The 14988-nt window shown below is 44.9% G+C and overlaps 1 protein-coding gene across 4 annotated transcripts in view; it reads left to right on the forward strand.

The window, feature by feature from the left end:
• The window catches only part of Myof (myoferlin), a 138516-nt gene that overhangs the window by 50784 nt on the left and 72744 nt on the right, over positions 1–14988 (forward strand). For all 4 annotated transcript variants that reach the window (XM_051199900.1, XM_051199902.1, XM_051199901.1 and 1 more), the window contains exons 6-16: positions 2207–2373; positions 2975–3103; positions 3316–3378; positions 3458–3508; positions 4495–4525; positions 5041–5156; positions 5909–6035; positions 8183–8286; positions 11658–11726; positions 11822–11865; positions 14167–14249. In XM_051199900.1, coding sequence (XP_051055857.1) covers positions 2207–2373; positions 2975–3103; positions 3316–3378; positions 3458–3508; positions 4495–4525; positions 5041–5156; positions 5909–6035; positions 8183–8286; positions 11658–11726; positions 11822–11865; positions 14167–14249 — 984 coding nt within the window. The remainder of the gene's footprint in view (positions 1–2206; positions 2374–2974; positions 3104–3315; positions 3379–3457; positions 3509–4494; positions 4526–5040; positions 5157–5908; positions 6036–8182; positions 8287–11657; positions 11727–11821; positions 11866–14166; positions 14250–14988) is intronic.

Consider the following 14988-nt stretch of genomic DNA (forward strand, 5'->3'; position numbering starts at 1 on the left):
GCCTAGGAGACTACCGAAGGGAAGGAGGGAGTACCAGGCAGGAAGGTGGTGTGGGTGGTGTGGACTGGGGCTGCTTGTTTAGAGAAGTAGTTAAGCAAACTAGGAAGAATCAAGAGATGCCTTCTCTGGTTGAGTAATGTCCCCTGAAAAGTCATGTGTATGTGAAACTTCAGAACCCATCATTTGGAAACAGTATGTGTATGTGGTCGGTAAAGTTGAGGCTGTCCTGGATTATGGCAAACTCTACATCCCTTGACTGATGTCCTTAGGAGATGAAGTAAGGGCACTCAGATATGCAAGGAGTAGGTCCCATAACCACGGGCGGTAATTGGATGAGGCAGGGCTGCTAAGAACCACTCACTAGGAGCCACTGTGTGGGAAGAGACAGGAGGACTCTTTCTCAGAGGCTTCATATGGAGTATGCCGCTGCCAACACCTGAGATTTCTCATCCAGAGTCTGGAGCTGCCAGAGAACATTGCTCTAAGCCATCCAGTTTGTAGATGTTTGTTAGGATAGCACTGGGAAGAGGCTACACCCATTCAGTCAGCAGTTCCTAGGTTGCCATTGGGTTTTGTGGTCATGACAGTCAGTCATTGTTTGTGGCTCTGGGTCACACCCATGCCTGGATCTTAGTGTACCATGCCACCATGCCTGGATCTTAGTGTACCATGTCACCATGCCTGGATCTTAGTGTACCTTGCCAGCACAGGCACTAGCATGTTGAAAGGGAAACAGCCTGTGCAGAGGGTGCATTCAGCAAGGGTTAGGGTTCCCTCATCCTTCGTGGAACACTTACTGTTCAGCCCTGAAGCGAGAGGTTCAGAATCCAAAGGTCGATAGAACAAATGCCACTGGCTTCATCTTCTAGGCTTTCTTAGATTGAACAAATGCCACTGGCTTCATCTTCTAGGCTTTCTTAGATTCTATTCTATAGAGAACCAGGAGTTTGAAGTTTTGCCATGTGTGTGTCTAGAGGTCAGTGTCGGACATGTGTGTCTAGAGGTCAATATCTGATGACTTCCTCAATTGCTCTCCACCTTATCATTTATTTTTTTATTTATTTATGTATTGCTTTTTCAAGACAGGGTTTCTCTGTGGCTTTGGAGGCTGTCCTGGAACTAGGTCTTGTAGACCAGGCTGGTCTTGAACTCACAGAAATCTACCTGCCTCTGCCTCCCTAGTGCTGGGACTAAAGGCGTGTGCCACCACCGCCTGGCTCCACCTTATCCTTTGAGATGGGAGTCTCTCACTGACCCTGAGACTCACTGAATCAGCTAGGCTGGTCAGCCAATGACCGGCAGGGATTTGTCTGTCTCTGGCTCCCTTTGCCGAATGAGCCATCTTACCGCCCCTTTTTGTCTGTTAAGAAATGAAAAGCTAAAGTTTGTCAGCAAGTTTCAAAGATTTAGTGAATGAACGAGAGGGAAGAGGAGCCAGGCAGGGTTGACTTTTGGTTTTTTAGGGAAAGTAAAGTTAGCGTGTAGCTGAAGGCAGGAGGCAGGTGACACTAAGAAAGAGTCACTGGGGGTATTTAAGAGTTAGGGGACATTTGTGGAGTAGGACCTAAGAGACATCAGAGGGTGGGACATTAATTAACCTGCTAAGTGGGGAGAACTTTCTCCCTTGAATCTGTGAGGTGGCTGGGGGTTAAAAGAGGGGACAGATGCATGTTGAAGGAGCAGACAGAAATGCAAGGGGAGGACATGACCACTGTGGCTGCTTGGTGAGAAAAGGAAAGTCTTCATCTGCCGTGAGGGCAATCTTGGTGATCCTGAATTAAGAAGCTGAGCAGGGGGGATTCCCAACGTGGCTCCTGGGTCAGTCTCTCTCGAAGGACCTGCAGTGAGAAAGCGATGGGTGGGAGATGGGGGGGGTGTTAGGGGCAGAGGCTTGAAGGGCATCTACAAGTTTGGTTCTCCATGACATTTCCCTAATCTCTCTAGCAAGCTGGCTGCTGAGATGAGAGCTCACTCAATTATAGCCAATCCAAGGTCACAATAATTCTCTCCCTGTGCTCTGTTCTTCTGTGTCATTGATCCTAATACCCTATGAATGCATTTTCTTAAAACAGCAGTGTCTGCACCATAACTTGCGACCCCAAAAGTTCACCTGCTACCTTGGGAACAGGACATGACCAGGAAACCAGGGTGCTAGACAGTTGCAGACTAAGGACCATCACTAACTTGGCCCCCTTCCATATTTCAGAAGAAGAGGAAGAAGACCAGGGAGATGAAGACAGAGTAGATGGCATGGTCAGGGGCCCTGGACCCAAGGGGCCGGCTGGCACACTGTCAGAGGCTCAGCTTGCTCGGAGGATCACCAAGGGAAAGAATAGCCGGCGGATGCTGTCCAACAAGCCACAGGATTTCCAGGTGGGGAGGGCTCCATGCTCTGTGTATTTATTGTTATCCCATGGCCCATGGCCCAGACACCGTCACGATGTCATCATAGACCCATTCCTATAGTCCGGGGCTCATCTGCTAAAAAGGATAAGGGCATGAACCCAGAAAGGAGAGTCCCATGTCCTACAAGCACAAAGGGTTTTGTTAAAGACAAGCTGTTCAGAGGGATGTAACCAGAACCTTCCTTCCCTTTGGAGCTGATCAGCAAAGAGCAATAGCTCTAGCACCTGTTGCATTTTTCCCTGGCTCTCAGCATGAGTGTATCACAGAGACACCCGGAGGCCAGGCAAAGGGCTACAGTGCTGGGACCTCAGCCCGCCCTGCTTTTCTCAGGCTCACTCTGAAAACCCTTTCTCCTGCTCAGCTGATCTGGGTTGGGAAACCCAGCCGCAGTTCCCATGTTGGAGAGGGTCAGAGATAGCCCCTTCCAGACTGAGGGTCTCAGTCCCATAAAAACTGCCTGCTTGGTTTCAGCCATCCTTATGAGCCAGAGAGCTAAGGAGACAGCTGAGGATTCCTTTGCACCATACGGCCGGGAAGGTTTGGTAACAACACTGTGTTGTGATTGCAGATCCGTGTCCGGGTGATTGAGGGCCGGCAGTTATGTGGCAACAACATAAGGCCCGTGGTGAAAGTCCACATCTGTGGTCAGACACACCGAACAAGAATCAAGAGAGGGAACAATCCATTTTTTGACGAGGTGAGTGGGCGGAAAATGCATAGCCCTGCTCACAGTTCATAAAGGTGGGAAACACGGGGCCTGAGAACTAGAAAGCATTGTACAGGCTCTAGTGTTAAACACAGGGGAAAGCCACGTGGGCTTGAAGCCGTCTAACTAGCTTCCATTGATTTCTGACCTGGACCTGAGTCACTGGCTAATAATATTCACGTGTGTTCTGTGTTGTTTGACAGTTATTTTTCTACAATGTGCATATCACACCTTCCGAACTCATGGATGAGATCATCAGTATCCGGGTAAGGGGCTGGGGCAGGAGGACACTGCTCACTGACCTCTGGATGAAGGCCATCGCCTCACCCCTCTCCTGTCTTCCAGGTCTATAATTCCCATTCCTTGAGGGCAGACTGTCTGATGGGGGAATTTAAGGTGAGTGGTAATAGCTTACTTATTTCAATTGTGTAAAGATGAAAATTCATAACAGGGAATCTGATTCACAGCCAAGCCTCAGGACACACATCTTGGTGATATCTTAGGGTTCTAGGGAAAGGGTAGACACCATGATTTTTATGGAAGACCTCGTGGGTCTTATCTATATAATACCAATAGTTAAATAATTCACCATAACCATGGTACCTTGGTGTGTCACTGAGAGGCCTTGCCAGCTTCTATCTGTGGATGGAAACAAAGTCATTGCTACAAAGGGTGTGCTGGGTGCTGGCAAAAAGCACCTCAACTAGCTGTACTTGCCAGTGGCCCCAGAGCTCTGTCTGCGAAGCCAGTTGTACATCTGAAATGAGAAAGGAACATGGAATTGGCAAGAGATGCTACATTTTTCCAGGTAGTTTTCAGAGGATGAGCTACTTCCAGTCACTGAAATGCTCCTAGCATGATCTGGGTCAGACAGACCTCCCCGGTCATACCCCTGCCTGCCTGTCACCTGGGTGAAATCTCTTAACCACCATGATCCTCAGTTGCTTCATCTGCAAGATGGAATCATCATTATGAAGATGTGGAAAGAACTATCCAATCAGGGATTAGATTAGTGTTCACGTTAGGACTGACTGGAGAAGAAGGAGTTTGGACAGGAGACAGGGCCAGGTGATGTCCTGCAGGGTGATCAATGGTCCCAGTTTCTCTGGCACTTTCAATGCTGAAGCTAAGAAAGTCTCAGGCAGACTGGGACAAGTGAGTCACCCTGCTTTCATGGTCTCTTCCAACCCTAAGTCTAGTTCATTCATTCAATAGTAATTCATTAAGAATCTTCCCCATCAGGCTCAGTGCTGATATCAGAGAGGGTGATGTGAAAATTTAGATCTTGGACCTTTTAAGAGCAAGGATGTTGTATCTAAATATAATGCTGTTTTCTTTAAGTTGAAATACTGAATTTTAACTTGCTTTTAACTTTCCCCCAGATTGATGTTGGATTTGTATATGATGAACCTGGTAAGTAATGTCCTCCCTATCAACTTGAAGTCTCAACTCCTTCTGATTCTGAAGAAAATTCTAGAGCTTATGAAAATCTCAGAGGTTGAAGAAATATGTTCTCCAGTGGTGGGGATCTAGTTCAGGACCTCCTACATGCCAGGAAGAGCTCTTCCATTGAGGCCATCCATCCCAGGAGTAGGAAAACTCTGCTGCTGTGGTAGGGAGGTGAATAGTGAGAATAAATAACAGCAGCTTAATGCAGATGTCTAAGTTTTATTGTAACACTCATAAGTAGGTAATGTCTTTATTTTGTGCTGATCTCATGATCTTATTAAGATCAAATAGTGACACTGTTACATAGCTTGGGAGAGAGTCTTGGTAGAATTACACCAGGGTAGGAGGGTGGGACTAAGGTGTGGGCAGGGCATGGATATGAGATGTTGATACATGGACTTGGTTGGGGAATTAGAGGAAACCACAGATCTGCCACCACATCTTTAGAATGTCCCTGTCCTTTTGTTTCCTTATTTTAGGCCATGCTGTCATGAGGAAATGGCTTCTTCTGAATGACCCAGAAGATGCCAGCTCAGGTGCAAAAGGTTACATGAAAGTCAGCATGTTTGTCCTGGGAACTGGAGATGAACCCCCTGTGAGTCCCTTATCCTCTACCTTCTGTTATTAAAAAAGAGTTAAGCTGAGAAACAGAGCTAAGGCTCCAGACTCACGCTCACCCCTGATTCTTCCAATTTCAAGAAGCTGCCCTTTTCTGCTTACTGATTATCAGTGTAGCTCAGATTCCTTCTTGATGCTTCCTAGAATTAGTGGGCAGGATGCTGAGTCATGGTGTCATGGTCTCATGTAGCCCAAGCTGGCTCCAGATCTGGCTATGTAGCTAGCTAAGGTTAGCTCTGAACCTCTGTCTTCCTGACTCTCCACCTGTCATGTGCTGGGATTACAATTGAGCACCACATCACCCAGAAGGAATAAGTATTTAATTCAAGAAATATGTGTGTGTACAATGACTTCCTTGCATCATTAGGAAGACTTGAATTCATCTTCTGTGCAAGGATTCCTTACCTCATCACGTCCTTCTATCTGAAGGGTTAGTGATAGCTTTGAGAATTCAGACAGTAAACTAGGAACAGGAATGGGCCAGAAAGAAGCCAGAATACAGGAAAACACACACATCCTTAACGTGGGTTCTCATGAGACAACAGAAGGATGCAGAAACATTGAGACATTGATTTGTAGAGGTTTTGAGGCTGAAGGAAAATCAATGGGTGAACCTTTAAGCTCCAGACATTAGCGATTGTAACAGAAGCAATCTGAGCACCAATAGCTAGGTTTCTTTTGGAAATGCTTCTTTTTATATGTGTGGGTTTACCCCTGTGTCTCTGATAGCCTGAGAAACGAGATCGTGACAATGACAGTGATGACGTGGAGAGCAACTTGTTACTTCCAGCTGGCATAGCCCTCCGGTGGGTAACCTTCTTGCTGAAGATCTACCGCGCTGAGGATATCCCCCAGAGTATGTACTGCCTTAGTCATGCATGGGGTTTCGGTAGTCTTTGAGATGCTACATGTTGAACTCACTCTAAATGCTGATGGATGCTCCTTCCATACTTCCCCTCTGAAAGGCCTTCCTGAATTTACTTCCACTCATCTGGCCCCACTGAAAACTTTCAGAGCAGCTGCTGGGTGGCTGTTGCTCATCCATGTTCCTTCTTGAGCCATTCTTCTGTGTCCTTTCCTTCTAGAGACTGCTAAAGAGAAGTGAGCAGTCAGCATTATACTACTTTTGTTTTTAAACATTGCATTTAGTGTCTCTCTCTCTCTCTCTCTCTCTCACACACACACACATACACACACACACACATGCCACAGTACACATGAAGTCAGAGGACAACTTGTGGGAGTCTGCTCTCTCCTCTATCCTGTGGGTCTTGTAAGCAAAGAGGCAGTGGAACCCTGACCTGGACCACTCTATGGGCAGAAAGGTTTATTGGGGCCAAATTGCCAAGGCTCTCTCTTGGAGTCAGAGAAGAGCAAAATGGAGGAAAAGCAGGCAGATTTTATATGACAGTCATCAGGGTGGGGTATTTGAGCTGATACAGTCTGTTCAGATTGACTCGGAATTAGATGTCCTTGCCTGAAGTAGGTGACCTTTGAAGGTGGACTAAGAGAAGTTCCTGTTAAGCAGAAACCCATCTTTAGGCCTCTGTTTACCCAATAGCCATCCTTTTGTTTACATAGACAAAATCCTTCTGTTTAGGACATTGTCACTAGCACTGCCATTTGGGGGCCTGATATGGACCTAACAGACCTCAGATTGTAAGGCTTGGTGGCAAGTGCCTTTATCCACTGAGACAGATCACTGGGACCCTATCAACCTCTCTTTGTCTTAAAAAAAATGTAAAATATAAAACAAAAAAATGTGTTTACTATTGAACTATTAAAGATAGCTGAGCAGGGGCCATGAAGATGGCTCAGTGGGTAAAAGTGTCACTCTGCAAGCTTGAGAATCTGATTTCAGATGCCCCAAACCCAGGTAAAAGCTGGCTTATATGGGGCGATTACCTCTGAATGGTGGGATACCAAGATAGGGTTATAGCCTGGATGGGCCCACTCACCTAGCATTCATAGAAGAGAGGCAAACAACTCAAGAGACCCCGCCTCAAAAACAAGTTAGAGGATGAAACCAGACACCTAAGGTTGTCCTCCTCTGACTTCTATACATAGTCACGGTATGCATGTACCCTCACACATAAAACATGTATGCACACATCATACACACACACACACACACAATAAGTAAGCAAAAATATTAAAGAGGCATTGAGCAAAGGATAGTCAAGTCTCAGTCGCTATGCATGCTTAGTGAGGGATTGGACACTTTAAAGCCAATGGCTTAGAGATTCCACTTGTGGCGACCAAGCCAACCACTGCCTATCATTGCCGCCAGCACAGCGTCACTTCTGTCTCCTCCGCCTGGCTCTGGGGCACAGGACTCTCCCAAGTGCCCAGGTGGCAACACACACCACTGACATCTTCAGGATTTGCTTGTTCTAGGAACCCTTCCCTCCTTTCAAAGATCCTAGAATCTTCCTATACCATCTTTCCCTCAGAAATGCCTTCAATAGATTAAATTTAGCTTCACACCATTCTTCCTACGGTGGCCCATTCAATTGGTTTCTGTCCACTTTGGAGTTGGACGAAACAGAGACACCCCAGCTCTACTGTGTCGAAGTGTGAGAACTACACTATTTATGAGTAGATTGACTCTTCTTCCAGTTCTCTAAAATGCCATATTGGGCCTATATCGTCTTGACCTGCTACACATTCTCCAAATTGGACGAAGAACTGAATTTGACAATTGCCTCTTACCCAAATCAAATAGATGTCTGGAATCCTATTTCTTCTTTTATGAATCATCGGGTTTTAAAAACATAATTTATCGGTTTATTTTTCAAGGCATTCTTGATTATTTTAAAACTTCAAAGGGAGAAAACATTTCCTTCCCCACACCCCTCCCCATCTCACAAGACAGTTGCTCCTGCTTGCCACCCCAAAGAATCATTTTTTTTTAATCTCTTTTGATGTATTGGGGGAAATGTTGAATTTCATTGTTTTAAGAGAGTAGGTTTGATTCCTGCCATGTGACCTGTTCCTTTCCAGTGGATGATGCCTTCTCCCAGACGGTGAAGGAAATATTTGGTGGCAACGCAGATAAGAAAAATCTTGTGGATCCGTTTGTAGAAGTCTCCTTTGCTGGGAAAAAGGTTTGTATGTGATCTGAATGTGGGCATCTCTTAGAACAGACATTCAAAGTGCCATGATTTCCTTGGGGGAGAATGCCTAGTTATCTTTGGTAAGCAGTCTCTGGTCAGTGGGCCACCCTACATAGAGACTGGTTATTTGAATCTGGCTATACCAGCTTTCTCTGCAACCTTATTTGGGAAATAAAAACATACACAATGCAAATAATTGGAAAATTCCGCCTTTCAAAGATTAGAATAGTGAGAGATACCACTGGAGTGTTGTTATTTCTCAGGTTCAACTATTCCCTTAATCTTGGTCAAAATCCCCAGCCAGTCATTAATCTGCTGTGATAAAATGCTCCAACTAGATGCCTTTGAGGAGAAAAGGATTTGTTTCATATTCCAGACAAGTGCCCATCATTAAGGGCAGTCAGATAGGGATTCGAGCAGGAACTGGAAGCAGAAACCACAAAGGAACACAGCTTACTAATTCAGTCTTTGGCTGGGTCCCAAACTGGCTTTCATACACAGCCCAGTACCACCTACTCAGGGAATGGTGCCACCAGCAGTGGGTTGGACCCTCCTCCATCTACTGACAACCACTACGATTCCCCACAGATGTTCTCACATGCCAGTTTGATCTAGGTAATTTGTGAAAGGGACTTCCTCTCTTCAGATGACTCTAGACGGTGTCAAGTTGACAACCAAAGCTTACAAGGACACCCCCAACTCCTCTAACACTGTGCCCTAACAAGTTGTTGAGACAGGAGAGTGGAGCAGAGGAGCCTCGTCTCAGACCTCTGGAAAAATCATAGAGCCCCTTGTTTATAGGGGAGGCCACATCTGCCACAGAGATGGCCAAAGATGGAGACTTTTATTTCGTAGAAAAACATGCCCTGGACATGTATGTTACATACATGTTACAGGTATGAAGAGCCAGCATCTTCTTTGTGCTAGTTAGTCATTAATGCAGGAATCCTAAACAACATACATAGGACTGGATATGATTTCCTAGGAGGGTCATTGTAGATGCAGTGTGAAAGCCCCTGCCCCTGGGATAAGATGAAATCTGACCTGAACTGCAGACTTTATTCTACTCCACAGTCAGCCTTACTTCTGATAGTTTCAATTTCCTAAACTGTAAATGTGAGTGCTAATGATCTCATAGGATCTTTGAGTTGGTTAATTAGCTTAAGAAGTAATCTGTCTCGTTCTGGAAATGTGGAAATGAGCACATGGCCAGCCATAGTTCTCACAGAGCCTAGAAGACACACATAGTCTTAATCTGTTTTCTGTTGCTGGAACAAAATACCCGAGACTGGGTAGTGTAGAAATCTTCTTGGCTAGTGGCTTTGAGGCTGGACAGTCCGTCGTAACTATCTGTAGTAGCCTCACGTTGCAGGGCCAATTGGTTGTAACGGGTCTTTTGGGGACTTCAGTCAGACCCAGCTGACTTGCCCGGTTCTTACCTGAGAGGAGAGTGTGGATTGAGAAATGGCAGATAAAGATTCTAAGAAAAAGACAGAGACACAGGATAGAGTCAGGAGGACAATCAGTGAATACTGAACACTCCAAGTTTATTCTTCAACATTCTTAAGTACCCCAACCAAAAGGGATACATGACAAAAGATTTCACCATGTATAAGGAACAAACAGAGTTTCTTCCCTTAATCCTCCAAACATTTGATAACCACACCTTAGACTCAAGTTCCCCTTATCCAGCCTTGAAGGTCAATGAGTAACCTCACTTCAGACCAAATCTGTTGTTATTTAGATAAGACATCCACTACCAAGATCAAACATCCTACAGTAGCTACGCCTTAGACCTTTAGGTCTTATGATTTTAATAACCTGAGAAGATTAAGAACAGTTTTGAACTCTCTGACCTTGAGTCAAGATGAAGCGAAGCATTCTTTATGATCCCCCACAACAGTCCAAAAGCACAGCACGTATGTGCTCAGCATCTAGTGAGGACCTTCCACTGTTTGGTACTATGACAGGGATGACTTGACAAGAGAGAGTAATAAATGTGACAGTTCAAGTCTCTCTTCTTCTCCTAACAAAGCTACTAACGCCATTGTGGGGACCTCACTCTCATGACTTCACTTTTAATTTTCTTCAAAGGTCCCACTTCCAAATACTATGCACATGGGAGTTTAGACATTAAGTTTTCAACCTATGAACTTCAGGGGACTTATGAAACTATCACATAGACAACAAACAAGCAAACAGAAACTTAACGGTTTTAGTCAGTGCTTAGAACCAAACAGAAATCAAAGTGACAGTGAGTGAAGATGTATGTACGGATGTGTATATCTGCATGTGCACACGTGTGTATGTATGTGTGTGTGTGTCTATGTGTGTATGTATACGTGGGGGTAGCTAGTGAAGTTAGCAGGTGGGACACCTTGGAAGAAGTAACATTTGAACAGAAGCCTGGAGGTGTAGAGACCCTGAGAGCAGGGTCTTCCAGGCAGGGAGAGGAGCATTGGGAGGAGCTATGAAGGAAGCATCCTTGCAGGGGAGGAAAGCCTATGTGCCTAGATGACAGCAAGGAGAAAGTAAGACACAAGGTCAGTGAGGGTGGGGTACAGAGGGCTTCCTGAGGTAGAGAGCTCTGAACTTCATTCTAAGTGGATTCTGGAGGACCACAGTAGAGTGGGTAAGAGTCAGGAGGCAGGGAGGGAAGTGAGTGCCAAGTGCAGATGCTTGTGAGGAAGTGTGTCAGGAGCTTTCTCCTCTGTGAGGAAGAACGTCAGCATTACTGACAGGTTGGGTGGGATGGGGAGAGGAACGGAGAAAGGTGTCCTCTGGCCAACTGTAAACCTAAGCAACTGAGTGACTGGAAATGCGGAGACAGGAGTAGACAGGAAGCTGGTGAGTGGCGTTGAAAGGCCTGGCTAACAACTATGAGATGTTAATCAAATAGTACATAATAGAATGTTCAGTGACCCCAGTCCCCATTACAGTCACCCGCTAGACATTTAGCAAGTGAAAACTTGAAGACATGGCTAAAAACGCCTTTTGGTGGACAGAAGGAACAAAGACCAACAATAAACTCAAACCCATGTCATATTTTAGTCTGAGGTGTAGAGTACATGTACACACAGATATATGCAAAGCCCTGGTTCAGTCCCTGTCAGCAAGACAAAGGAGAGGGATTGGGAGAGAGGAAGACAGAGAAGGAGGAGGAGAGGGAAAAGAGAGAGAAGGAAGGAGGAAGGGGAGGGGAAGGAAAGAGAAAGGAGGGGAAAGGGGAAGGAAGGATTACAGGTTACTAAATATAAAATTAGTAAGTAGACACTAAAGTCACAGTCATAGGCACACACGTGAAAAGCTGTTAGCAGTTGGAAATGTGACTGCCTACTGTTTTTCTTTGGTGATTTTTGCAGGTTTGCACAAATATAATTGAGAGAAATGCAAACCCCGAATGGAATCAAATTGTCAATCTTCAGATCAAGGTTTGACTTTCTTTTCTTTCAAACAAGGAATATTGACTCGACTAGTTAATGAATAAATGGAGAAATAATTGCCCTTTTCTGTTTTATCTTTACAGTTTCCCTCCATGTGTGAAAAAATAAAACTAACAGTATTTGACTGGTGAGTTGAAAGTGTGTTGGACTCAGCATTAAAGAGTTAAACCTCTGGGGACTGAGTACATTGCTTTAGGTGACCTAACTCACACCTTTTGATATGTTTGCTCTTTTTCTACAAGAAATCCAGGTTGGAAGTCGGTGGCAGGGGTTAACACACACACACACACACACACACACACACACACACACACACTAAAACAATAACAGCAATAATAGTAATAGTAATAATAGAAGGCTTTTCAGAAAAGTTTTGGATATCTTAGTTCATAAACAAAATAAGGGAGATAGTTACTAGAAAATACTCAAAAGACAAGAAATTAGAAATTTTAATTCCATTAGGCTGTCCAAAATATATTTTATAAAGAGAGTAAACCAATATTTAGGGGGAATAACCAAAATATCTGAAAATAATTCTTTGTTATTATAAGAAAGGAAAATCAACAAAGTTGCTTACCTGAAAGCAAAAAAAAATTTTTTTTCCCATTAAGTTAGGTATGATATCACAGATCTGTGATTCCAGCATTTAGATGGCTGGGAGATATTTTATGAGTTCTAGATCATCCTGGGCTACATAGTAAGACCAGAGCTCAAGAAAAGAGGGGAAAAGGGAGAGAGGAAGGAGATGGAGGGGATTTATTGAAGTGTTTTTACTAGATGGCCATCATAAGACCACTCGTAGAATGTTCTTGTTGGATGGGGTGTTCAAATGACAGCCCTCAGACCTCTGAGGAAGAAGCTTGGGCAAACTTCATCATCATTTCCATGGTGATTCTGTGGGGCAGGGACTGCCCTCAGCTTCACTTTACAGAAAGGACATTGAAGCTCAGAGAGGCCAGGGGGCTTGCCCACAGATACTTGGTGACTACAGACACAGTTGATCTCACATATCGCCTGGTGACCCCACGTTTTTCCTTTGGTCAAATGCATTTGACTCTCATGTTAAGGCCCTATTGGTACCACAGCAAGATGACATGCCAGGTGGAGGAGAGCATCACAACTAAGAGTCGCAGCTGAGATCTGAGGACAAAATGTCCCCTTCTTTAATGTAAAAGTTGCAAGGCATTGGGGATCTCCAGGTCATATACTATAGGAGATTCCAGGGCCCAAGGGACCCTCAGGCGTATGGAGTTAGACCCTACATGGTTCTGGTACCCACTCTGGCCTATTGACCCTAGAGCTGGGGGAGTGCAGGTTGAGCCAGCCCATCGTTGTCTGTGGTCTCTGTGAATATGGGCTTTCCTGCCCTCTCCTGCCCCCTCTAAAGATGAGGATACACAAAGGGCCCCAGTTTCCTTGGACCCAGAAGAACAGACAGGAAAGGTTCAAATGTTTGAATTTTATGTTTGAATATTATGACTTAATAGCTGTAACCACTTAGAGTGGTTACTTCCTATAAGATATTACACTGTGATCTTCCCCCAAAACACTGAGCCTTAAGCTTCAGAATGGACATGCCACTAGATGGCTAATGAATAAAAGGATTGAAACAGATTGATGTTCATAGGACCGAAGGCCTCTCTAGGGTGCCCACAGAAGGGAAAGAGATTGATGTTCATAGGACCGAAGGCCTCTCTAGGGTGCCCACAGAAGGGCACATATTGGTATTTGTTCTTGTAGTGACTATTTCCCCACAATTTAGGTAAACTTAAACTTTAGTCAAGTGGCTGTGTTCCTTGTTCTGAGAAACAACATTTGTCATATAGTAGGTACTCAATGTACATTTGCATTGAATTAGAAGAGACTTTTACTTTCTTTGATAGGTCTCTAGATACAGCTCATTGTACTCATAAAGCAACATCATATAAACTGAAGTGTGGCCATTTGAAAATCCTTTGACTTTTCTGTGAATCTCAACTTCATGACAGCAGAATGAATGGTCAGACTGGATCAGGGATTCTAGAGTGGCTGGAGTCACCAGCAATAGACATGCAAGTTGCTATGTGTGCTCCTGGCTGCTAGCTCAGGCTTCCAAAATTGAGCTTGGACAGATGAAGGTAGAAACTTTCTACATAGTCCTTAAGTACAGTAAAGCTTGAGGCCACTGGACAGAATTCTTCTAATTCTTCTGTTATTGAAATGAGCCAGGCGGTGGTGGCTCACGATTTTAATTTCAGCATTTGGGAGGCAGGGGCAGGTGGATTTCTGTGAGCTTGAGGCCAGCCTGGTCTACAGAGTGAGTTCCAAGACAGCCAGAGCTATTACACAGAGAAACCTGTCTCTAAAAATCCGAAACAACAACAAAAAAGATTATTGAAATGAAGCTATAACTTCACAGGCAGATGGCGTAACCTCTTGTTTCACACAGGGACCGGCTTACCAAAAATGATGTTGTTGGGACAACATATCTATATCTTTCTAAAATTGCTGCCTCTGGGGGAGAAGTAGAAGGTAAGTCGCTTGAGGGTCAGGATGAGACCCTCTGGAGAAGAAGGGGCCGAGGTGTTCCAGCAGTGCCTTAGCGAGTAGAACTTATACAGCAGGTGTGAACTGAGTGAGGCACTCACCTAGAAAGAGGCTTGATGTCTTAAAAGGCAAGAGTATCTGGGCCTGATGACCCTAGTTTCAGAGGGGACTGAGACAGAAGAATCACATGTTCAGGGAGGGCCTGCCTGGGCTATGTAGGAAGTTTCCCTGTAACCTAGGCAATTTGGCGAGATACGATGAAAGATGGGGCTGGCAACGTAGCTAATCAGTAGTGTGTCCCTGGAGAATATAAAGCACTGCTCTCAATCCTTGGTATCCTCCCCGCCCCCACCCTACCCCACCAACAGTGAGTCCAGTGAGCCACACCAGCAATGTTTTGGTCTAAACAGCAAACTGATTAACAATGGAAGCAAATAACATTTTTAAAATGTTCGGCTTTCTTGCTTCTATCAAACCCCCTTTGCCAGGAGCTGTTGTAGAATCGTCTTGGTTGTCAGTATAGAGTGGCTGCACATTGTTGTACCTGTTGTTAAGGTTTGGTGCGGTGCGTACCCAGGGAGTGAGGTGAAGAGACTGAAAGCAGTTGAAATGATAAGGGGAAAAGATTGATGTAAGCACACCAATACCCGCAGCTTGAGTTCCCCAAGGGCCGGTAGATTAAACACACTGAGTAAATGGAGTCATTTGGAACAAAGTTTTGTCT

The sequence above is a fragment of the Phodopus roborovskii genome, unplaced genomic scaffold (genome assembly GCF_943737965.1).
Source record: "Phodopus roborovskii unplaced genomic scaffold, PHOROB, whole genome shotgun sequence".
In the NCBI taxonomy this organism is placed as follows: Eukaryota; Metazoa; Chordata; class Mammalia; order Rodentia; family Cricetidae; genus Phodopus; species Phodopus roborovskii.